Consider the following 23,103-nt stretch of genomic DNA (forward strand, 5'->3'; position numbering starts at 1 on the left):
CTCATTGTCCCATATTGATGTAGTCCAGCGTTTCGTGTCATTCGGTTTCTTGCATAGTGTTTTTTTTTTTCTTTACAGGTGATTCCACCCAGAGGGAGAACATCTTTTAAAATCATTTTCCTCCCCACAGGGGAGGGCAATGAAGAAATATCTTTATTTATTAACACATCAACCCATGGGGTGATATCATACCAGGCAAGTTTTATAGAATTATACTATTACACAGTCATTCTTTCACTTAAGAGGTTTCATATTTTTACTCCGGGGCATACTAAGGGGACACATGTGGGAGAGATTCATATTTAAAAGAGGTTTATTTGGCTTGGCAGCAGTGCAAAAGCAATTGTAGTCGGTTGCATAAAATGACAGTGGTAAATGGTATTCCCACGGTTAGCAAACATTTAAGAATATTTGTTTTTTCCTCAAACAAAGTGCATATTACAAGACAAATTTAATATTCTTGACCAGAGCTCGACTGGCAAAATGTATGTGTTTTTTGTTTGCCTTGTTCATAACAACGCTCTTTCAGTTGTTTGTTAACTGAATCAAGGTCACACTTTATCTTTCTGGAAGTGTAGGACAGTTATCTATGTTACAGTACATACTGATGAGTAACAAGCTTAAATAGTACAGAATCTTTTGCAGTAGTCAGAATAGTGTGATACTGTATTGACTGTCATCGAACAAATCCACTTTAATCACCAAAGCAATCTGCGTTGGCATATATATTAGTATTCAGGTCATGTAAAGTATGTTATCTTTTGTAGTCATGTTTTCATTGTGAGTAAGTTTCTGGTGACCTGATAAAAGCTGTAACACCAAAGTGTCAACCTACTTCATGTATAAAGAAACAAAGTCTTCAAGTCTACACTACTAGTCCAAAGTTTAGAAACGCCTACTAATTTTTTTTTATTGCAGTTTTTACAGTTATTATTACTTGCAGTTATTACCTTTCAAAAGTTGTTTTAGTTCATAGTGTGCAATTTTAAATAAACTGATTAAGTGCTTAAGTAAGATTTCTTATCAGTGTTGAAAACAGTCTTTGAAATGTGTTTTGTATCTCTCTCTCTCTCTCTCTCTCTCTCTCTCTCTCTCTCTCTCTCTCTCTCTCTCTCTCTCTCTCTCTGCCAGGTTTTTGGGGTTGGTGTCCATGGGGGATCAGTCAAGGACGTCCATAGAAAGGATAGCGTTCTGATATTTCCCCACATACAAAGCATTAATCTAACACAAACTCAGGTATGCGTCATGCATGTGGATATGCTTTTTGCTTAGTTGTGTGCTTAAACATGCAGATGTTCTTTTTTGTTTACTATTCTTTGTGCTGGATGACACATGAGGTCTAGCAACAGCTGAGTGCTTCTGTCTCGTATTACAGTCATAGCCATTAGCACAAACACACACACACAGGACATCATACATTAGAGTCTGTGTAAAGCAATATTAAATGTATGTTCTGAGTTTGTAATTCCACAGAAAAATGTGTTATTAACCACCCAGCCAAATTTGAATGATTGAAAAACAAAAAGTAAATAAAACGTTATTAAAATCTTTAAAAAAGAAGCAGTATTCTCCGTGGCTGCTCAGCGGCTCCAGTGTGTCAGTTACTGCTTTTCTACTGGGGCTGGTGCCAGAGCTGGTGTGATTTAATGGTTTTTCGGCCAAAAATGCACTCGTTCCTACGTCACCAACATGTAACCGCTATCACTTGTTATTTATCGTGGAAGGAGAGCGTTGATCTCTTCCCTCGCCCAAAAAATCCTGAAACCAAAAAGGTGAAAAATTGTTAAACGGTCTAACTCCACAATTCAGTACTGCATAGTTCACAGTCTTTGTAACACATTTTCAGCATTACATTTCTAACATTAATAATGTGTTTAGAATCATTTAGCTCAATTGCCTTTACACAGACATTTTTGTGTCCACTGCGCTGCTTTTCAATTGTTTATCTCTGTAAACATTCACTAGACAGCGTCTTGCACCTTAGAACTTTAAAAAATAAAATAAAAAGTATCTCTAAACCTCTGATTGAATGGCTCTTTAGACTGCTGGGATCTTATGCGGTCAACTGGGGTACTTGTACTCAACGGGATAGTTGGAGACATTTTGGTTTTGCTTTGTTAACCTATTAAACAAACAAACAATTATAAAATATAAAAACTTCATTAACATCAGAGCTGTTAATAAATAAAATAATGAATATTAAATGATCAATTTTGCAGTGAACACATCACATTTAAGTTTAATTCCAAGACAATATGCCAAATATTGTCAGTTATTTCATATACATGTTACTATAAGCTTTGCTGTTTACCTGTCGTATTATCTTCACAATAGAAACCTGCATCACAAGACCACTGTGCATTTCTACCATCTCAGATACATAAACATATACATATACCATTCTCAGAGTTGATAGTTTGACAGAGGTAGACGTTGGTCTGTTTTATCTCATATAGGAGCTCTGCAGGGTCTCGGCTAACATAAACAAGTTTAAATATAGATATGCTTCTGTTGTAGCAGCCACATTCAAAGTAAGCTCTGTGTTTGGATGAAGCCACTGCAATTTCACTGGCTCTTGTGCTGAATGATAACTGAATATAAATGGCTATTCCTCCTGGTCTGCTGGCACTAGATGAGACCCATCCATACTGTTGCTCAACCTTTTCGAACTTCTTTTTGCCCCAAAACGAAGAACGAAAACGAACTTTGTTTGAAGTATACAGGGGCCTTTATTTTGATTATCTGACAATAGAGAAACATGTGTGAATGTATATTCAAACCTGTACCTTCACACAGACTAAATTGAGATAAATTAATGGTGGTTACATGTGCTGTGACAGAGTTGGTTCTACCTTATTAGCTAAAAGTGAGCATGACCAGATAATTACCACATACATTTTTGAGGAGAGATGATTTAACCCTGCTATTCACTTATAATTTGGCTAAGTGCTGTACAGCTGACATGTAAAGAGACTGTATTGTTGAAGTTACAGACTTGGTAACAGTAAGGGTTGTTTCACCTTTTGACAACTGCTGAAATCTTGCCGCTCTTGGAAGAAGGGTGCTCAATTAAACAGGTTCTTCTGACATTTCACACCGATTCACTGTCATTTTAATGCCTCATTTTTCACCATGGCCAATCAGTGTCTTGCATGAACTTTTCAACAGGATAAGCCCCCTCAGGCTGTTAAGTGTTACATTTTAGTTTGTTCTGTCATCCTTTTATTTACTCTCATGTCTTTCCAAACCTGTATGAATTTCTTTTCCATGGAACACAAAAAAAAGAACTTCAGGCTCATCTACAGTAAACTACTTTTATGTTTTATTAGAGATTTGTTGTATTATTTTGAGCTTGACAGCCCCTAGACAACATGTACTTTGATTATGTGGACAAAAATTGTGAACCTGTTGCACCTCATTTTATGAAAGTCATACAGGTTTGGAATGACATGAAGGTGAGTAAGTGATGACAGTTTTCATTTTTGAGTGTCCTGCTCAAGGTGATGGGTTTGTTATTGTTCACATATGCAGTCACATACACATCCCACATTTAGATCCCTTAATTTAAGAACATATATCGAGATAATCTGTGCAAAAATCACTTGGCAAGCCACTAGTTTTAGAGTGTAAATTCAGAAGTTCACTTCTGTAGATGGAGATGACTGTCTGTTTTTTAAAGGGGCCCATCTTAGTGAATGTGGTTTTGAATGTATTGAATTCTGTATGTTGCCTGAAGAGGTAGAGGAACTGAAAGTTAACATCTTTAATGGAGAACACACAAAGAATGAACAAAAAAGCTGCACTGGGCCTCTGAAGAGGCATTTGCTGCCTTAGAATCATTAAAGCACTTCTTTGCTCACTATTGAAATCAGGCTTTTTTGTGTTGTATTATATATTGTTATAATAATATTAAGTTGCTGCAGATGAAAGTGTCTGCTTAATAATGTAAATTAGATGTACTGTTGTAATCATTTAATTTGGTCTGAAATGAACTTCTGAGCTAATGAATTTAAATGGTCTTTCTCTTTTGCTCATGCAGGAAGATGCTTCTAATATAACAATTTTAGGTCTGCTGCTTGACTGCAGTTTACCAAAAATGTTCTACAATCAGCCGCAGGTAAGATGTAATCTCAGTTTCAGGAACTGTTTTAAGGCCTGTTCTCACAAAGACTTATATTTGGTATGAAAACTGGGTGCGATAAACATTTTAATGTGAATGAATGGCTTTTAATGTGAATGCATCTGTTCAGATTGAAACAAACATTTGCATGTCAGAGAGTTATGTTCTCATTTCTGCGAGGAAAACTAGCCAAGCTATATGATTTGCACTTATGGTCACATTCCTAGAGCTGTTGCTGTTACATAAAACTACAGTTTGTTAACTATTTTGCTAAGAGTCAGTGAATAGGAGAGAAAGATTTCGGAACCAGCTCTCTTGTCTCTGTACTCTGTGATGTTTTATAAACACTGCAGGATATGTGTCGGAAACTGAAGGTTGTGTCCCGGAAAACCTGCATATTTCTGCTTTTCTACGAGCGCCAACTCAGAGAGTGAATTTACATTTTCATGCAGCCTGTTTTTTATGAACAGACAAAAAGCATAATAAAAGTGAGCCAAAATTTCATAAACATTCATGCTTGTGTGAACAGGCCTTGAGAAATGACTCTACTACTTTTATTTCTGTCTATAAGCAACTGATACTTCCTAATGGCAATGGAAATGTAAAAGATCTTGTAGCCAGTGAAAAACTGCTTATTTCTTTGCATCTTTTACTGTTTTCTCCCTATTTAACTGATCCCTTGTTAATAAAACCAAGAGTAATGAAAGCTCATGTCCAAGCCTGACGTCCTCTTTCATTGTTGTTTCTATTGTATTGCATGAGGAAAAACTAACAAACTGTTTTCCATTTACTGTTTAGCATAACTGTATTGTTCGTAGAAACAATGTCTTTAGATTGCGTCTCCATATCATTATAGGTGCAAATGCAAGAAGGAAAAGCCTCCTTAAGTGTATAGCTCCCTTTTAAAGGTCTCCTTCCAGTTAGTCCTTGTTGGAAAGTCTTGGAACTTCATGTTGGAACACTGCTAATAGCTCAGTAGAAAGTTGATGGTGCTGTTAACACCTATCTACTGAGAGACCATGCACACCAACATCTAATTCTTTTCAAATTAAGCTTACACATATAATCATCTAGCGAGGAGACGACTTTAGTTACATTGATTTACAAGTTATTTGGTGATTGAATATTGGGATGTGGCACGTCTTGTTTAGATGGAACGCTTGGCATTCCTGTGATTTGTGTTGACCGGTGTCTAGCGTGTCGATGAAATATGTTGTCTTTACGTTTCTCTCTCTTTCCTCACAGGGTTGGTGTTTAGTATCCGAGGAAGGCAGAATTGCACTTCAGATTAGTCTTTCTGAAAGATTGGAAAGGCCAACCCACTGGGACAAACTCAAGCCTTATGTGCTAGAGAATATTGTGGTGCTGCTGGTCCTCCCACCACCAGAAGATGCTGTCTGTATGTCCATTTGTACTTTTATCCATTTTTTTAAGTGACTATTTTTTTTTTTTTCTTGTTTTTCTCTTTTTTATTTTATATTATTGTTTTTTTTTTTTTTGATGTTCAAGAAATGCATGACATGATTTTTGATTCATATCCTTCTAGCAATGTTTGTGCAAATTTTTGTAAGCGTTTTGCTAACTTTATTTTTTTGTCTTTTATTTATTTTTCCTGGTGATCTTTGACTGTATTTTGACCTTATCAGCATTCGTTTTATCTTTTGCTATGATTCTAATACAACACACACCAGAAACAGTTTTCAGTTTGAACAAATTTGTGGTGTCACTGGACAGTTTGTCGCGTAGCCGCTGTGTCCACTGTGTTTTCACACTCCCCTTGTGAGATTGGCATGAATCTGTTTTAACACGTTTCCATTTTTTGTTTGGACTCCTGGATTGAACTCATGTGTTCGTTGGGCCCTAGGCGAGATCATAAAAATGCATCCTAGTGATATAAAAATGTCATAACATATAAATAGCCTCAGAATCACAACAATATCAGTTTCTTTTTAACAGAAAGCACAAACACACTCTTTATAACTATAATACTATAGTAATAATAATATCTGTACCACAGACATATCTGTAATACTGTAATGTTGATATTATTTTTTTACCTGGAGATAGTTAGTATAGAGACTATTTCACTTCCTTGTGGAAATGTTTTTACTCTAATAAGTTACTCCTTTTATCTGATGTATAATTGCTTCATCACTCAGGCATAAATGAATATAGTTTAGTATGAAATTACTGAATGATTTTAGTGAATTAACCCAACAGCATGTTAATTTTCATGGAAAATTCCACTCTGAAATGCCCTGGGCTAAACTGTAAACACAGATAATGAGACAGAAGGGAACCATAACTTCCTAGTTCATAAGTTACACCTACCTGGATTTGAAGCTTTTTGTTGCTTGGCCACCAACGCCCAACAGATAACTTTCCCTGGTATCACAGCACCACCTTGTGGCTTTCCTACTGTGCATTCTTTTCTTTTTCTTTTCCAAGTTATGTGTAGTATGGACCCATTTATAAATTATATTTCATAATTATGTATTTTTATTCCAGCAGATCCCAGAATAGGAGTGTTCATGTTGAACTCAGGGGATAAAAAGCTCTTTGTTAAGGTATGTGTACACAGGACAGCACAGGTTCTAATGAGGTTAATTATGCATATAAACTGATATGGTGCTGCATGACATGTCTTGTGTCTTTTTAAGGAGATCCAGCTCTTGTCAAGGACAGACAGCAGTGTAGAACTCACTGAAGTGCTACTCAAGCCTTCTGCTACTAATTTCACTCAAGTGGCTTCACTCTTCTGTAGACGTCAGTAGCCTCAAATTCTCATGTGTATTCTGATTGTTCTTACTGGACATGCTGTGATGTTAGCCGTGTTTATTCCATTGTCTTTCACATTTTTGTTTGTAGGCTCTTTGTCAGCTAAAAGTAAAATGTGTCCAAGTCAGATTGGCCTGCAGATTTTAGCAAACAGAACAGTGAATTTATATCCACTGCTGGAAAGCACACACAGGTAATGATTTCTGTGTTAAGAGTGTATTTACTGCAAATTACCTTAATGCTTTTATCATTAACATAAACTGTTTTTAAATCAGTTTTTTATTAGCCTCTAATGATTAATAAGAGTATGGTAGTGTAAGTGAATGGTAGTGTACTTCAACTCTTTATATTTAGGATATAAAATATAAAAAGTAACCTAGTAAATGCTCTGTTCATGATTTTTGATGCAGTTCTACTACATATTTAGCATAAAAAGTTGGTCCTCTCTGTTTCAGATGCTCCAGCTCTGAGCTGAGTTCTTTAGTTCAGCTCAGACAGACGCAGAGGGGCTCAGAGCATGTTGAGCTCTGGCTGTCCATCCCCTTCCCCATCACCTTCAGAATCACTAACATCTCCTTTTCACAGCATAAACTCTTTAAGGTAATGTTTATCTCAACACCGGAGATTTGAATGTCCAGTGACCACATGACTTTAGAACAGATGAATGGATTGCAGGACACTTGGCGACTAAATAAAGAACGTGGATGTTTTCCTGCTTTGAAATTGAGATAATGAGTAGTTGGTGGGTTAGTGGCTCTATTTTAATTTAATATTTTTTTTTTATTTCGTCAACGTAGTACTTAAAATACACAATAAAAAAATAAATAATATAATTGCTTTTAATAGTATACAATATTACAGTTCACAAAAATAGTAGCCTATATTAGTCCGAGCTGTACTGTTTTTACAGCTTTACTAAGATGTACATTTTCCCAATTTATAGGTTGTAAATTTGACAAAGTCCCTGGAGGTGAGCCCTGGTAGCTGGAAGCTTTTGTCTCTTCAGCTGCTCAGCAAATCTTTACCCACAAACCTCAAAACCACAGTTACCCTGACAACCAATGTAGGGATTCCAATGGAGCTTCACCTCCAAACATATTCTTCTGCCTCAAAGGTAAAGCTTGACTACATCAGCATGAAAACTCTTAAATAAGAGATACGGTTCACATTCTCTTGTTGTGTTGATAGAAACCCAATGATGGATTAAATTCATTCTCTACTGTATAGACAGAATGCGTTGAAAAGAGAACACAGTACAGTAATTTATTTATTTACTTCAGGTCCTATTATTAACCAGACTTTGCTCCTTTTTGTCTGAATTATCACTTTCTTTCCTCAGCAGGGAGGTGTTATGTTTGAGTCTTCTGAGGAGTGTGAACGGCTCTGTCCTCTCCATTTGTCCAGAGCAGGTGAGACAAACACACCTGGACACACATAAGTGCTTTTTCTAAACCAGTTGATCTCAACCTTTTTGACTCCAAGGTTCACCATTGTCCTAAACGATATTCAAAGTTTGTCTTGAAAACTTGTTTTAATTTAGTTTCTGTAAATGAAAAAAAGTCCTAATAATTAATTTTCAGATAATTGAATTAATTTCACAATGTTCTTCAAGATTCCCACACTTTTTACCCACTGAATTTACATGACTCTTCCAGTCGTGTTTCGTGATTTACTGGATGAGGATTACGGATAAAGGATTTAAAATTTTAAAAAAAAAATACAATTTTATTTATGGCTTCTACCCAATAAATGATTTCGGAGCCTGCGTAAATAGTAAAATGTGTTTTAATTATAGAAATATCCATGGCACTGCAAGATTTTTTCTGGTCTAGAAATCATGATTTTAAAAATGTTCCTGGGAATTTGTTTTGTTTTTGTTTTGTGCAGATTCTATTATAGTTTGTATAAATACTTTTAATTCTATTCTATTTTATTAATATATTTTCCATTTTAATTTTAAATGTAGTGAAGTTTTTGAAATTTGTATTTTTTTTAATGTCTGTACATCTTTTATTTTATTTATTTATTTGTAAAACTTTAGTATAGGGACCAATTCTCACTATTAACTAGTTGTTTATTAGCATGCCCATTATTAACATATTGGCTGTTTATTGGTACTTATAAAGCACATATTCTGCATGATCATTTTCTACATCCCTAATTTTACCCAATACCTGCACTTAACTACTATCTTACTAACTATTAATGAGCAGCAAATTATGAGTTTGAGTCATAGTAAATAGTTTGTTAACAGCAAGAATTGGTCCTTTGAATAAACTGACCATATCTTTTTTTTTATTATTATTTTTTTATAGTATTATAGTACATGTAGTTTAACTACATAATTAGACATGCTGCCTTGAACTAGCTGAAATAAATTAAGTTTACATTTCTTATATTTGATTTGAGTTTTTCAGTTAACATTTATTTCAAGTAACAATGTTTTTTATAGTACTTATTTACTTTTACTTTTTTATAATAACCCTGTGAAGAAGTACATTTAAAAAAAGAAATATTCAATTTATAGTTGCTTCAGCTTATTTTATTGCTTGTTTTGCCTCATTTTAAATCTTTTTTAAGTCATCTTGAGGCCCCCTAATAGCTCTGTTGTAGTCACTTATCATAACCTTGTACTATAAATTGATTGAATAGTTTTTTGCATACTAGTTTTTGCATTGTGTGTGTGTATGAATTTGCAGGACGTGTTGAGTGGCAGCAGTCCCTTCTCCCAGAATCCTCCTCATCTCTCTGGAGGGTGGACAGCAGTCTGGCCTCTTCACTCTGTAGCCGTTGGCACTGTAGCAAAGAGCTTTCTTGCAGGTAAACATGCTGGAAGGTAGAAACAAACGTGTGGGGACAAATAGGCTACTCATTTTGAGTGCTTTTTAAACACATGTACATTTACTCATCTTTTTTGTTGTGTGTGTGTGTTTTATTCAGCTGGCCCAGACTTCCTGTAAACCACTCCTCGCCCCTGGACTTTGGGGCCACACCTGTCAATGACAGTAAGGTATGCAAATCACTAATAAAAGAACAAAAGGAGCATCTTTAATAAGAATCTTTCCTCATTGTTTGAACTATTAATGTTAATCACTAATCCAGGTGAAGAATTTCACTCTGAAAAACCCGACGGGTTCAGTGGTGTCTGTGGAGATCCGAACCCTCTCCTCATATCCAGTTCCGCTTGAAGCCCTCGACATGTTGACCAAATGGTACATACTGTAAACACACAATCATGTGGCCTAAATTCTGTTCTGCCAAAAACCTTAATTATTCAATTTAATACTGTTTATATTTTATTTTGTGTCTAGTACAGTATAAACATTTCCTATGAGTCTAAATGTCTACAAGTAAATAAGGCATGTGTTTACACATAAATTACACATTTTTATTTCAGTTTCAGACATTTTAGTACTTCAGCTGGTTTTGTTTCCGTTAGTTCCCGAGGCATTTCTTTCTTTTTAGTAGCGTTAGTTAGCAATAACAACACTGTTAATGAGAAATAACATCAGAAATCATATTATGTATGTATCTGTTTCTAGGTTTAATATTAGCCCACTGTCTGTGAATATCACTACAACAGAGTTTCTTTTATTGGCTACTAATCACAAGGTGAGGTCATGATCTTTGAATAGCCTTGTTAAGCACGTTGAGTATATCTTGGGTAGTTAATGTGTCTTGTGGTAACTCTGGTTATAGTGAACTTGTGTATTTGCAAACAGGAAAGTAAGAGAGGCAGTGTGTTGAGATTCCTTCTTCAGCCGTGGGAGTCGAGGACGGTTTCTGTGGCGTACCAACCCACAGAACACAAGCATGTTACCTCACTGCTCCTCATCAGGTACTGCTCTGCCCAAATGAGTTGTAACTGAGGTATTAACATAACATTGATCTATTTAATTATACATTTAACAGATTAAGGGGAAAAGGTTTGCTTTGTTGGGATGTTGCTATGGACAGTACTGCAATGTATGGTCATGAAAAAAATTAAATTATCAGGAAATTTTTATTCAGAATTTCATAAAATGGTTCAAAATTTAGTCTGAGTGTTAGTTTTGCTTTGTTGGTGTGTTTGCTATATTTAGTGTGATTGTTATTTTTGTTTGGGTGTTTGTATGTATTATGTAATGACATGATGCAACATTTTGACAACATTTGCTTTTTTTTTTTTTTTTGCTTTAGCAATTACACAAAATGTTTTGCCTTAAGGTGCGTTCACAGAATGCTGGTTGGTCTAAAAGTGACGTTTGTGCGAGTTGTTACATTACACTGTTGACCGCAGCTTTCCTTATTGTGGTTGTTGTTGTTTTCTCAGTGTTGCTGTGAGTTTCTGTGCTAGTTGTTAGCACACAGTAATTGTGGTTCTATCTGTTTGTTAACAGGAACAACATGACCGTGTTTGACATGGTTCTTGTTAAAGGGTTTGGGGCAAAGGAGCTCCTGAGAGTAGGAGGGAAGCTCCCTGGACCTGCAGCCTCACTGCGCTTCAATGTGCCACAGTCAACCCTCATGGAGTGCAGAGATGGTGAGCTGAGCTTCTCCTGTCATCTCTAAGAGTTTGGTGAAAAATACACTAGTGGTGGTAGAAGTAGTGATTGTTCTTAACTTTAAGTAAATACTTCAATAATTTAACAACATATTCACATGTCTTTAGCCTGTGAAATTTCAAACCATATTATATTATGGTTATACAAGGCCATTATGCATTATTAATGAACAAAATCAATGAAATGCAACTGAAGTCAACAGGGTAACACTTTATAATAACTTTCATTAATAAATCATGTAACAAACATTATAAAGGCTTAACAGATCATTTGTTAATATATATTCACGTACCTAGAAATATGAGATAATGTGCTTGTTAATGTTTACTAAGGAACTTACGAAACATTACTTAATGATTAACAGATCGTTATTCAATGTAAATTGAATTGCTTAATGTCATTACACTTTCAATTAAAATGATCATGTACTTGATCATGGAATGATTTTGACAGATGGTTACAATATTAAAAGTTTAATTAATAAATCTTTAAAAAAAAAACAAAAAAAAAACAATGCTTAACGGATCATTAGTTAATGCTTTCAAATGTCATTTAAACTTTCAGTTCTTACAACCATGCAGTTTGTAAAAATCTACAAATTCTGACAAATTAAACAATGATTAAAAGCTTGCTTGTTAATGTACTCATTACATTATTTGAATGCTCATTAAACTTCATTTTCTTATATTATCTGCTGCTCTTTTTTACATTAACAAATGTTGTGGAAAAAAATAGCTTAGTACTTTTAAGCACTTTGCAAACTTTTCATGTTAGCATTATTTAACTCATAATCACAGTTTGTTAGGTCGTATAATTGGACTCTGTTGTGTAGACTTATTTATTAATTATTTGTTTATGTTTTTCCAGTACTAATCTAAAGACTTTTCATCATTTGTAAATGTTTATAAATGTTTACTAGTTATTAGTACTTTTATGAGCAGTTATAAAAGCAAAATGTGTCCCAAACGACCTGAATTCACCCTATTTATGCAGGTTTACAAATCATTTATTAATCATTTGTTCAGGTTTTTGCAGTATCCAATCTAAAGTTGAGACTATTCATCATTTGTAAATGTTTATAAACATTTACTCTTCATTTAGTATCTTTATAAGCATTAGACTTTTAGCTGCTGGATCAATGTTTGTGTACCGGGTGGTTAGTTAAGTTTAGCTAAATGCTTGCTAAAGACATCAAACACATTGTAATGTGGGTGCAAAACATGGATATTTTTTGTTATGCACCAAATAGGATATTCCTTGAATCATACATCAACAGGAGAAAACAAAAAAAAAATTGAGAACCTCATTTATCAAAACAATGTAACATTAACAGATTGAATCATGTTCCCTTATATTAATCAAATTAACCCCTGTACACTTCTGACACCTTAACCAACCTTTAAAGCTACCCATACAACCAAACCTGTCCCTAACCTTACCCATATCACACCTCAATAGCAGCAAAAATGTGCATTAACAAAAGCTTTTAATCATTGTATAACATCTGTTCAAATCTTTTGTGGTGTGCATTTAGTTAAAACATTTTAATATGTATTAACTACCGATCCTTTAAGCAATGTTTGTTAGAGATTTGTTAATGAAATTATAATTACAAAGTGTTACTGCATTTTTGATTCTCTTTGTTGTCTTTTTACAGGTTTACGATCAAGTAAGCCCTTGTTTGCCATCCAGAAAAGTTTTAAAGTGGAGAATGCAGGCGAGTTGCCATTGACTGTAGTATCCATGAACATTAATGGATATAAATGTCAAGGTTATGGCTTTGAGGTGCAACACTGCAGATCTTTCAGAGTGGACTACAACTCGTCCTCAGAAATCACAATTGCGTAAGTCTTAAGAGTGTTAATGTGAAAGTGCATATGCTTGCTGATTTTCAGTTATTTATTTTACTGTGCATATTAATCAATATCAGAATTTTAAGCAAAGTGCAGATCTTACTTCATCCCTTTGTTTTTGAATGTGATGGAGTTTTGATATCTGTTTTGCAAGTGACTTTAGGGTAGTAACGTGTTACCTATCTTTTCAAATGCCTGCCCCTACTGGGATATTTTATATCTTTATCATCTAGTTCTGTTGATGATTATTTAAGCAAAATAGTTGTGTTCTGACAAACTAAAAATGTTTTGCAAGCAACCAGTTTAATTGGTAATATTACATTATTATATAAGCCGAGTCACTACCATTGAATGGGATTGCAAAACAATAGGTTTCTCTTGGTATTAAATAGTCCTCCTTGGCTGATAATCTTTCCTATGAAACAGGGCTGTCTTCCTCATGTGTCAAATTTTTCATTTAGCTGCATTCAAATGCATCGACAGCAGTGTTGTGATTAACATCTTGTACAGTTGCATCTCAAAAAATTAGAATATTGTGAAAATAATTGTGAAAATTTTTTGGAACTTATTTCAAAAAGTGAACCTTTCATATATTCTAGATTCATTACATGTAAAGTAAAACATTTCAAATGTTTTACAGCTCATGAAAGTCAAAAATCCAGTACCTCAAAATATTATAATATTTACATTTGAGTTTCATTAAATGACTATCCCTACAGTATAAATTCCGGGTATCTCTTTGTTCTTTGAAACCACAATAATGGGTAAGACTGCTGACTTGGCATTGGTCCAGAAGACGATCATTGACACCCTCCACAAAGTGGAAGGTCATTACTGAAAGGGGTGGCTGTTCACAGAGTACTTTATCAAAGCATATTAAATGCAAAGTTGACTGGAAGGAAGAAATTGAGTAGGAAAAGGTGCACAAACCACAGGGTTGACCGTAAGCTGGAGAATACTGTGAAGAAAAGCCGATTTAAACACTTGGGAGAGCTTCACAAGGAGTGGACTGAAGCTGGAGTCACAAAAAGAGTCACACGCTCAGACGTCTTCGGGAAAAGGGCTACCAAGCCACTTCTGAATCAGAAACAACATCAGAAACATCTTACTTGGGCTAAGGAGAAAAAGAACTGGACTGTTGCTCATTAGGCTAAAGTCCTCTTTTCAGATAAATTAAAGATAATTTTAAGAATTAAATAGTCAATTTATGATTTAGACCCAAATTGCGTGACTGATCAAACAATGTCATATCCCTAAAACCCCATTTTAGGCTCCCTTTTTCATGCTAGTTACCATTCTTATTGCCTATTCTATTTCTAGGTTTTAAAGTCATTGAATTTATCTAGCAACATATAATTTGTTTATATGTTTGAATATAATGTTCAATTTGGCTATGACGTCTCTCTGCCTTTTGCTGTATTTTTATGATTTTATAAAGGATAGTGCACAAAGGATAGTCCACCCCAAAATAAAAACACTGTCATCATTTACTCACCCTTGTGTTGTTCTAAACCTATATGAACGGAAACTGTTCGGTTACCAACTTTCTTAAAAATATCTTTCATGTTCCACAAAATAAAGAACAACTTGAGGGTGAGTAAATACTGACAGAATTTTCATTTTTGGGTGGACTGTATGATTAATTCCATGGTCAGTTCCTATATTACACCATATGCCACAACCTCTTTTTCCCTCTCTTTTTTTAGCCGTTTATTTTCGCCTCATCTCAACTGTTCTCTCTGTATCTCTGTAGATTTACTCCAGACTTCACATCTTCGTGGGTAATCCGAGACTTGACCCTAGTGACAGAACGTGGCTCCCTTTTCCACTTCACCCTCAATGTGACTCTTCCTCACCACATGCTGCCCCTGTGTGCTCAGGTGGTACCAGGACCCAGCTGGGAGGAGTCCTTCTGGGTCATCACACTGGTCTTCACCTGGTTAGCAGTCCATATACATTCTTAAACCCACAAAATGTTACCCTGTAAATGTATTTTATGCATTAATATAAAACCTGTTCTCTCTGCAGTTCCTCTCTAGCTGGTGTGTGTCTGATGGCTTTCCATCAAGCTCAGCACATTTTAAGCGAGTTCTCCACACCAAGTCCACGTAGCAATCACAACTCTGTACCTCGTGAAAATAGTAGTGTCAACCACATCTCCTCAAATGGCGTCAGGTGAGACAGCATCACTGGGATGAAAACATATTCATATTATTATTATTATTATGAAGGAATTGCTTGTTAATATTTTTGTGAATTTTTTTATTTTTTTTTTTACCTGGATTTTTTTACCTGGAAATCTAAGCAGCAGTGAAATGTAATGTTTTGAGGAATCATATCGCAGTTCAAATTGCTATTGCAATATATTAAAATTATTTATTTATTTTTGCTTGATACCAGTTTGGCTGAATATATTAGCCAACTATGTGAGTTAGATCCATTTTTAATTACTCGTTCTTTTTTTTTTTTTCTTTAGTAGAGGAAAAGGCAGTTGTAAGAACTACACTGACACAAGCCATCCCTCTGACAAAGGCAAAGGGAGAGGATCTCCAGCCGTGGCCAATGGGACAATTCGGTCCCAGTCCTCATCCAAGAAAACTTCTGGAGGTTCATCCCAGCCTCCAAAGAGGCAAACTAAGGTGTCGGTCCTATACAGTAGATATAAAAATAGCCCTGCAACTTCTGCTGCTAGTGTTCCTGCTTCCTCGGACTTCTGCAGTCCTCCCACTGATGAAGATGGAGATCACACCTTCGAGCTTGACCCAGAAGTTTGTCATAACAACAACAATAACAATGACATATTAGATGAAACCCTTCTCCCAGCTGAGAAGAAAGAGCACTTTAGAGAATCTAGAGAGGACAAGGCATTGCCAGCTGATATGTTTCCTATGGAAACACTTCCTGGATTACCAGAAAACATCCCAGCAAGCAGAGTCCCTCAGCCTGTAGATGAAGCAATGGAAAACGAGGAGTGTAACAGAAAAACTAATGCAGAAAAAAGGGATAATGTAGATGAAGAGGTAAGAGCCATAATACAACAAAAGAGGAAGACCTTTTTTTAACACTTCTGAAATCTGCGAATGTTTTAACAAAAGCTTAAACAGACGCAAGAAGTTGAGGTTCTTTCTAAGACAAATGAATTGTTTGTGCCCCTCACTCAGAAGACCGAAAGAGGAAGCAGTCAGAAGAAGAGACCAGAGAAAGATGCAGAACTTGGAGTGTCAGCCACCAACACCAAAGCAAAGAAAAACACAGGCAGAAGTCGCAGAAAGGCAGCTGAGCTCATTCCTGGGTAAGTATCTGCACAGTTTTAAACTTTCAGATGTTAGTTCCAGATAGGAGTGTGAACTGACAGCAAATTGACCTGATTCACGATTCAATGGATTTTGATTCAGTTCAAATATTATATCCAAATATTGTCCTATTCTAAAAACCATACATCAATGGAAAGCTTTATTCAGCTTTCAGATGATGTATAAATTTTGAAAACCTGACCCTTATGAAGGATTTTGTTGTCCAGGGTCACACACACACACACACACACACATACACATACAGATATATATATATATATATATATATATATATATATATATATATATATATATATATATATATATATATATATATATATATATATATATATATATATATATATAGTATTTTATGTATTTTTCATTCTGGTATTCCAACAGGCTTCCTGAAAACAGCGTTGTCATGGTAACAGAGAGTGAGAGAGAATTTCAACGTAATGCTGCTAGAACCCGCAACACGAAACCAGATCTACCTAAAATAGGAGCCAACCCAGACAGCCCTCTCAAACACAGTGGTGAGGAAGTGATTTCCAGCTGTTCCTGTGTCTCACCACTGTATGTCATCATAGCAGTGTCCCTGAACATCGTAATGTCACTACAGTTGTTGAAGATGAGATAAAATACATTTCAAAGTGCATTTAATTTGGATGGGGATGGACATCTTATATCCATGTAATTTATTCCTGTGATTTTTAAAGTTGAATTTTCAGCAGCCATCACTTCAAACTTTAGTGTCACATGAACCATCAGAAATCAGTGTGGATTAGAAATCTTTTGTAACAGTGTCTTTACTGTTAGTTTTGATTAGTTTAATGTGTCTTTGCTGAATAAAAGTATTTTTGTTTTTTACAATGAATCCCAATGACACCAAACTAGTGTATCCCAGTTTCAAAAAATAAAATATTAAGCAGCACAACTGTTTTCAGCATTGATAGTAATCAGAAGTGTTTCTTGAACACTAAATAAGCATATTAGAATGATTTCTGAAGGATCATGTGACACTGAAGACTGGAGTAATAGCTGCTGAAAATTCAGTTTTACCATCACAAAAGTAAATTGCATTACAAATGACAAAAACATAAAAAAAAAAAAAAATCATGATTATTCCAAACTTTGACTGGTTGTATACTCAGCTGATATACTGTAACTCTCCCTTGTCAGTTTTGTTAAACTGTTTCCTTTAACACAAACACAGGCACATGTTTGAGCAGACCTAGGCGTAAATGTCCAGAGCGACGTCTGCAGTGGGAGTCAGGCTCTGATTCAAGCAGTTCATCGGGCAGTGTGAGAGCCAGCCGAGGGTCCTGGGGCAGCTGGAGCAGTGCCAGCAGCATGGAGGGAGAAAAGGACCCAAACAGACATCCCTGCAGGAGTAAGAGATCATGCGCTTGCTACACACTTTTATATTGAGCTGAAAAGAAAATGGACACTTTATCCACTGCAGTTTCCACAACAAGTTAAATAAAATAGTATTTTAAACCAATTTTTTTTTTTTTTACTTTAGGAGACAAGATCCAGTACAACCCATATCCAAAAGATCGGGAATGTTACATGAACATGAACTACACCTGCAAAACTCAAAGGTAAAATTCCCAGATTTTCTTAAAGATTTAGTTCACTTCCAGAATAAAAAAATCCTAATAATTTACTACCCTCATGTCATCCGAGATCTTCATGTCTTTCTTTCTTCAGTCGTAAAGAAATGAAAGTTTTTGATGAAACCATTCCAGGATTTGTCTCCATATAGTGGACTTCAATGGGAGAAAATTTCAGTTTCAGTGCAGCTTCAAAGGGCTTTACATGATCCCACCTGAGGAATAAGGCTCTTATCTAGTGAAACGATTGGTCATTTTCTAATAAAATACAAATGTATATACTTTTTAACCACAAATGCTCGTCTTGCACTAGCTCTGCAATGTGTGTACATGGCCAGCGTGACAGTAATGTGACTACACTGCAGCTAAATTCAGTTGTCAGTTCAACTTTTAACTTGGTTAAGACTTTGTTGTGTTGACGAGCCCTGCAGTAAAGTGTCAGTGTTGCCAGATCTTCATAGAAAAAAAAAAAAAAATCAACAGACAAGGATAATACCAAAAGAATCATGTATCTCATATCCGCAACAGACCACTTTGTTAACTACATGAAGTTTCCCAGGTTCATGAGCTAAGACCTAACATGTCTAAAAGTGCTTGTAAATATGAGGACATGGCAACACTGCAAGACAGCGCTTTCTAAAGCAGCCTACTGAGCATAAACAAAACACAACATGTGTATCAGCGGTAGTTTAGTTAAAATCAACGGACAAAAAGAGTCTTTAGCCAAAAATTGGCAGATACCAAAGGGCTAAATTCTTATTCACTCTTGCAAGATGCCAAAATGGTGCTATGGTTACAAATGCATGAGTGGCTACTGTTCCGTACACACATGGAACAATAATTTACGGGACTCACTACTGCATTTAAATGCGGTTGTCACTTCTGAAACTTGCAGTGTGTACGTGGCTTTTGAAAAGCAGTCACGTTCTTCGTATGTGTACTCCGGTTCAAAAAGATAGAGTAGGAAAAAAAAAAAAAAAGATTTCTCCTCCAACTTCAAAATCGTCCAACATTGTAGTTTTACCTTGTTTTGTAAAGGGCTTTTGACTTTCTTTGCATGTTTGCTTTGTAAACACTTGGTTGGTACTTCTGCCTACGTCACACGTGACCTTTCCAACATGATTACATGATTTGTGAAGTCGAGCTAGTGCAAGACAAGCATTTGTGGTTAAAAAGTATATAAATAATTTTTTTTTTGAAAATGACCAATCCTTCACTAGACAAGACTGTTATTCCTCGGCCGGGATCGTGTAGAGCCCTGTGAAGCTGCATTTAAACTGAAATTTGGACCTTCATCCCATTTGGCTCTCATTGAAGTCAACTACTTGAAGAAAAATCCTGGAAAGTTTTCCTCAAAAACCTTCATTTATTTTCGACTGAAGAAAGAAAGACATATAAACCTGGATGACATGAGGGAGGGTAAATTATCAGGAAATTTGATTCCTTGAAGTGAACTAATCTTTTTAAGTTCTTTTTTTAATTAATTTGACGTAAGAATCCTGAAAATAATTGATGATATATAAATGCATTTGTCCACAGCATGAACAATCTTTATGTCAGGGAACCATGCCAAAGCCCAGAAGTCTGTCCCGCCCCTGCACTCCCTCACACCTTTGCTGATGTAGCTGCAGGTGTGGACAGAAACATTGGTGAGGAACATTCACACGTTACACTTAAAAAGAGAATCACGGTTAAGATACACGATCATATGTTTTATTTTGGTTTCACCAGACATAATCGGCTCTAATGTGATTGAAGAGACGTGGTCACCGGCCTCAGTTCCTCTGACCAATGAATTCAGGTACAACATGACCGAATCCCTCCCGTTCGTCCCTCAGAGTCCCTCATCAGGATATGAAAGGCATGTCCCATAGGCTTTTCATTATTTTTATTATATACGATCTATTTCATTTTTGACTTCATATTATGTGTCCATACACAATCATATTAAAATTAATCTGTGTCATTACTGTGAATTCCCTTGGAACAACAAGAACAGCCAATGTCCCGGTCAGTATCGCTATAGTGACCAGACCAACTACATGCCAACAGGTGAGGAGTTTTCTGTCACGAGGAGTAAATATATCACTGTACTACATAGTAACTAAAGGGTGAGTGAACATTTTCTCTGTTTTTTCTGTGAAGGTAATGGCAATTACCAAAATGCATTCTCATGCCATCAAAGCCAAACCATGACCCACAGCCATCAGCCAGTGTGGGGTGAGAATGGGACCCATGACATGAACTCCACATGGGACACTGGCAGTTGTGTGGGCAGCAAGGTGAGATTTACATTGTGTTTGTTTTTGTCAAGCACTTTCTTAAAATCATAAGGCAAGAACAACATGTTACATATGCAAATTAAGCATATATTAATTTTATTGACATATTGCAAGTTTTTTTTTTTTTTTTTTTTTTTTTTTTTTTTTTACAGAGGGATTTTGGTTGTCTTTATCACTCCATAAATCAGTAGCCAAATAAACAATATTTTTGTTCTTTTTATACCATTTTCAATGACCGAGAAATGCTACAATTAAGGGTGTACAATTTAAACACTATCTAAATTAATGTTCTTAATAGCTATAAGCAAAATATTTTCTTGTTAACTGAAACGATAACCGAGATTATGATAGCTCAGAGGGGGTTAAATAATAAAAATACTAATAACAGTAATATATTAATATGACTAGTTTAGAGTTTATTGCCATTTGCACAGGTACATTGTAGTACAGGTACATTGGAATTCTTGTGCGTTTCTCTGAGTCAGCTTTTATAGAACAAGCAAAGGTCAAGTAAAAATAATTTAAAAGAAAAGTGAGAGCGGCAAATATTTCCAAAAGTGCAAAAAAAAAATGTGTTTTTGTGCTACAACTGCACTGTAATAAATTTAAATATAATAATTATTTTACTTTACACTGCAATAAAATTACAATATTTATTAATTTCTTTTATTATTTATTTGGCTTTTATTTTGGTGGACATCTAGAAAAAGACCTTTATTTGTTTTCAAACACTTCCTACAAATGTTCTGTCCACAAATAATGCTGGAAATGATGTGAATGTGACACTGCATGTTCAACTCGCAGCACATTCAGGGATGGAGTTTGCTGCATTCACTGTGAACCGAGCCACTCTTGTAGATCCTGAAAACGCTGAGTCATGAGCTGCTCGTGTAATAACACTGACACTTGACTCTAAAACATACAGCGCACAGCTTTAATTAAAACATGCACATTATGGCCTCACTGCTGGAGAGAAGACTTGGGGAGAAAGCATAGCTGACAACAGTGTATCGAAACTGCAGGAGATGTGTGAAGTGTTTTTAATATTTAGAATTGATATGTATCTCAAAATCTGTGTTTTTGATGATACCATAATGCAGTTGTAAGAGTTGAGAGTCTCATGTTAACATGTGAACTAGAACATTACAATTAAGTGTGCAATATAAAGAGTAGCAGATAATTGAACTATTAATACCCACAAATTGCAAACACATGCAGAAAAACGGTTTACACTGGCGTGGTTTAAAAGTTATTTGGACAGAATTATTCTGAGCTCCTTAGAAACAGTGTTTATTTTCCAGTCTGATAAAATGTGTGTAGTTTGTTTTCATTGAGAAGTAGATGCTTGCAATATTAAAGCTATTTTTCCCTCATCATTTTTATTTTTTTCCCCCAGCCATACTTTTCAGGAACCAGAAGTCTGTCACCCATGTCCAGTCTATTTGGCTCTATCTGGACACCTCAAAGCGAGCCTTACCAGAGCCACTTCCACCCAGAGCGTTCCGCACCGGTCCTGCCCCACTCACCCATCTCACCCGTCGCACCCTTCAGCCGCGAACCAGGCGGTGCCTGCCCGGGAAAACAATACTCCAGCTTCAATCCCTTTGGACCACACATGAATTTGGACATATGGAACTCCTCTTCAAACCGGAGCTCCAACTCTCAGCTCTCCAACGATTCAGGCTACTGTGGGGATATGTGAGCGAACGGTGCTTTTGTTTCGAATAAGAAGGAAAAACAGAATGTGCTTTTATCTCTAATAGGGAAAAATGTGAATATTCTTCTTTCTTTTATGTTTGATGTTGTGGTAAGGTTCAGCATTTTGTTGTATATTTTTCTAGATGTTTTGCAAGTTTGACCATTGAAAATTAAAAAAAAAAAAAAAAAAAAAAGTTTTGTACTTGATTTTGTGTTGTGAAGTTCTTTAGGTTTTCTTTGTCAGTGGTTTAAATACCATAACATCCTAGTGAGAAAAATCAAATACACTCTTGAAAATAAAGGTGCTTCACCTTGCCATAGAAGAACCTTTTTGTCTAAATGGTTCCATAAAAACCTTTAACATCTGAAGAACCTTTCTGTTTCACCTTTCTGTGGTGAAAGAAGGTCTTCAGATAAAATGGTAAGAGATGGTTCTTTAAGCAAGGGATAATGTACATCCAGCCGGTTGAAACGAGAGCAAGTCCGTGATACCATGATGACATAATTAAATAATTGTACACCATTTTGAATCGAGTTTTAATATTTTATTAGCTAAACAAACGTAAAGCTTCCACCAAGAACAAAAATAGTTCAAGCAAGAGTACAGCGCCGACTGCTGTTACCCGGATGAGCCTGTGTTATTAGCTTTTACAGGTTATAACAACATACCTCGGAATATCGCGACTGACCAATCAGAATCAAGTATTCCACAGAGCCGTGTAATAAAGAACCTTTGAATGGTTCTTTGTGGAACCAAAAAATGGTTCTTCTATGGCATCGATGTAAAGAACCTTTTAAGCACCTATATTTTTAAGAGTGTACATCCTTGACAAAACATCAGTAAAACAATATTTTAAATTTAAACAGTCTAAAAATTTTCTAAACCATTTACATGTTAGAAATAAATTGAAAATAGATA

General features: G+C 35.6%; 1 protein-coding gene across 4 annotated transcripts in view; it reads left to right on the plus strand.

Annotated features, from left to right (window-relative positions):
- The window catches only part of LOC109076572 (transmembrane protein 131-like), a 46,914-nt gene extending 24,560 nt beyond the window's left edge, over positions 1-22,354 (plus strand). The window contains exons 6-34 of one of the 4 annotated variants that reach the window (XM_042716263.1): positions 79-195; positions 1,132-1,236; positions 4,040-4,117; positions 5,366-5,519; positions 6,629-6,687; positions 6,781-6,886; positions 6,989-7,091; positions 7,354-7,498; positions 7,842-8,012; positions 8,238-8,307; positions 9,598-9,718; positions 9,839-9,908; positions 10,001-10,110; positions 10,441-10,510; positions 10,621-10,736; positions 11,278-11,420; positions 13,100-13,286; positions 15,049-15,234; positions 15,324-15,470; positions 15,772-16,315; positions 16,460-16,587; positions 16,991-17,124; positions 17,805-17,981; positions 18,114-18,192; positions 19,744-19,853; positions 19,936-20,065; positions 20,180-20,256; positions 20,350-20,486; positions 21,883-22,354. In XM_042716263.1, the coding sequence (XP_042572197.1) occupies positions 79-195; positions 1,132-1,236; positions 4,040-4,117; positions 5,366-5,519; positions 6,629-6,687; positions 6,781-6,886; positions 6,989-7,091; positions 7,354-7,498; positions 7,842-8,012; positions 8,238-8,307; positions 9,598-9,718; positions 9,839-9,908; positions 10,001-10,110; positions 10,441-10,510; positions 10,621-10,736; positions 11,278-11,420; positions 13,100-13,286; positions 15,049-15,234; positions 15,324-15,470; positions 15,772-16,315; positions 16,460-16,587; positions 16,991-17,124; positions 17,805-17,981; positions 18,114-18,192; positions 19,744-19,853; positions 19,936-20,065; positions 20,180-20,256; positions 20,350-20,486; positions 21,883-22,188 (4,080 nt within the window). In that variant the 3' untranslated portion in view covers positions 22,189-22,354. Of the gene's footprint in view, positions 1-78; positions 196-1,131; positions 1,237-4,039; positions 4,118-5,365; positions 5,520-6,628; positions 6,688-6,780; positions 6,887-6,988; positions 7,092-7,353; positions 7,499-7,841; positions 8,013-8,237; positions 8,308-9,597; positions 9,719-9,838; positions 9,909-10,000; positions 10,111-10,440; positions 10,511-10,620; positions 10,737-11,277; positions 11,421-13,099; positions 13,287-15,048; positions 15,235-15,323; positions 15,471-15,771; positions 16,316-16,456; positions 16,588-16,990; positions 17,125-17,804; positions 17,982-18,113; positions 18,193-19,743; positions 19,854-19,935; positions 20,066-20,179; positions 20,257-20,349; positions 20,487-21,882 lie in introns of all 4 variants that reach the window. The other 3 variants (XM_042716260.1, XM_042716262.1, XM_042716261.1) reach the window with 3 other exon arrangements.
- The last annotated feature ends 749 nt before the right edge of the window (positions 22,355-23,103 follow it).

This window comes from Cyprinus carpio, chromosome B1 (assembly GCF_018340385.1).
Source record: "Cyprinus carpio isolate SPL01 chromosome B1, ASM1834038v1, whole genome shotgun sequence".
In the NCBI taxonomy this organism is placed as follows: Eukaryota; Metazoa; Chordata; class Actinopteri; order Cypriniformes; family Cyprinidae; genus Cyprinus; species Cyprinus carpio.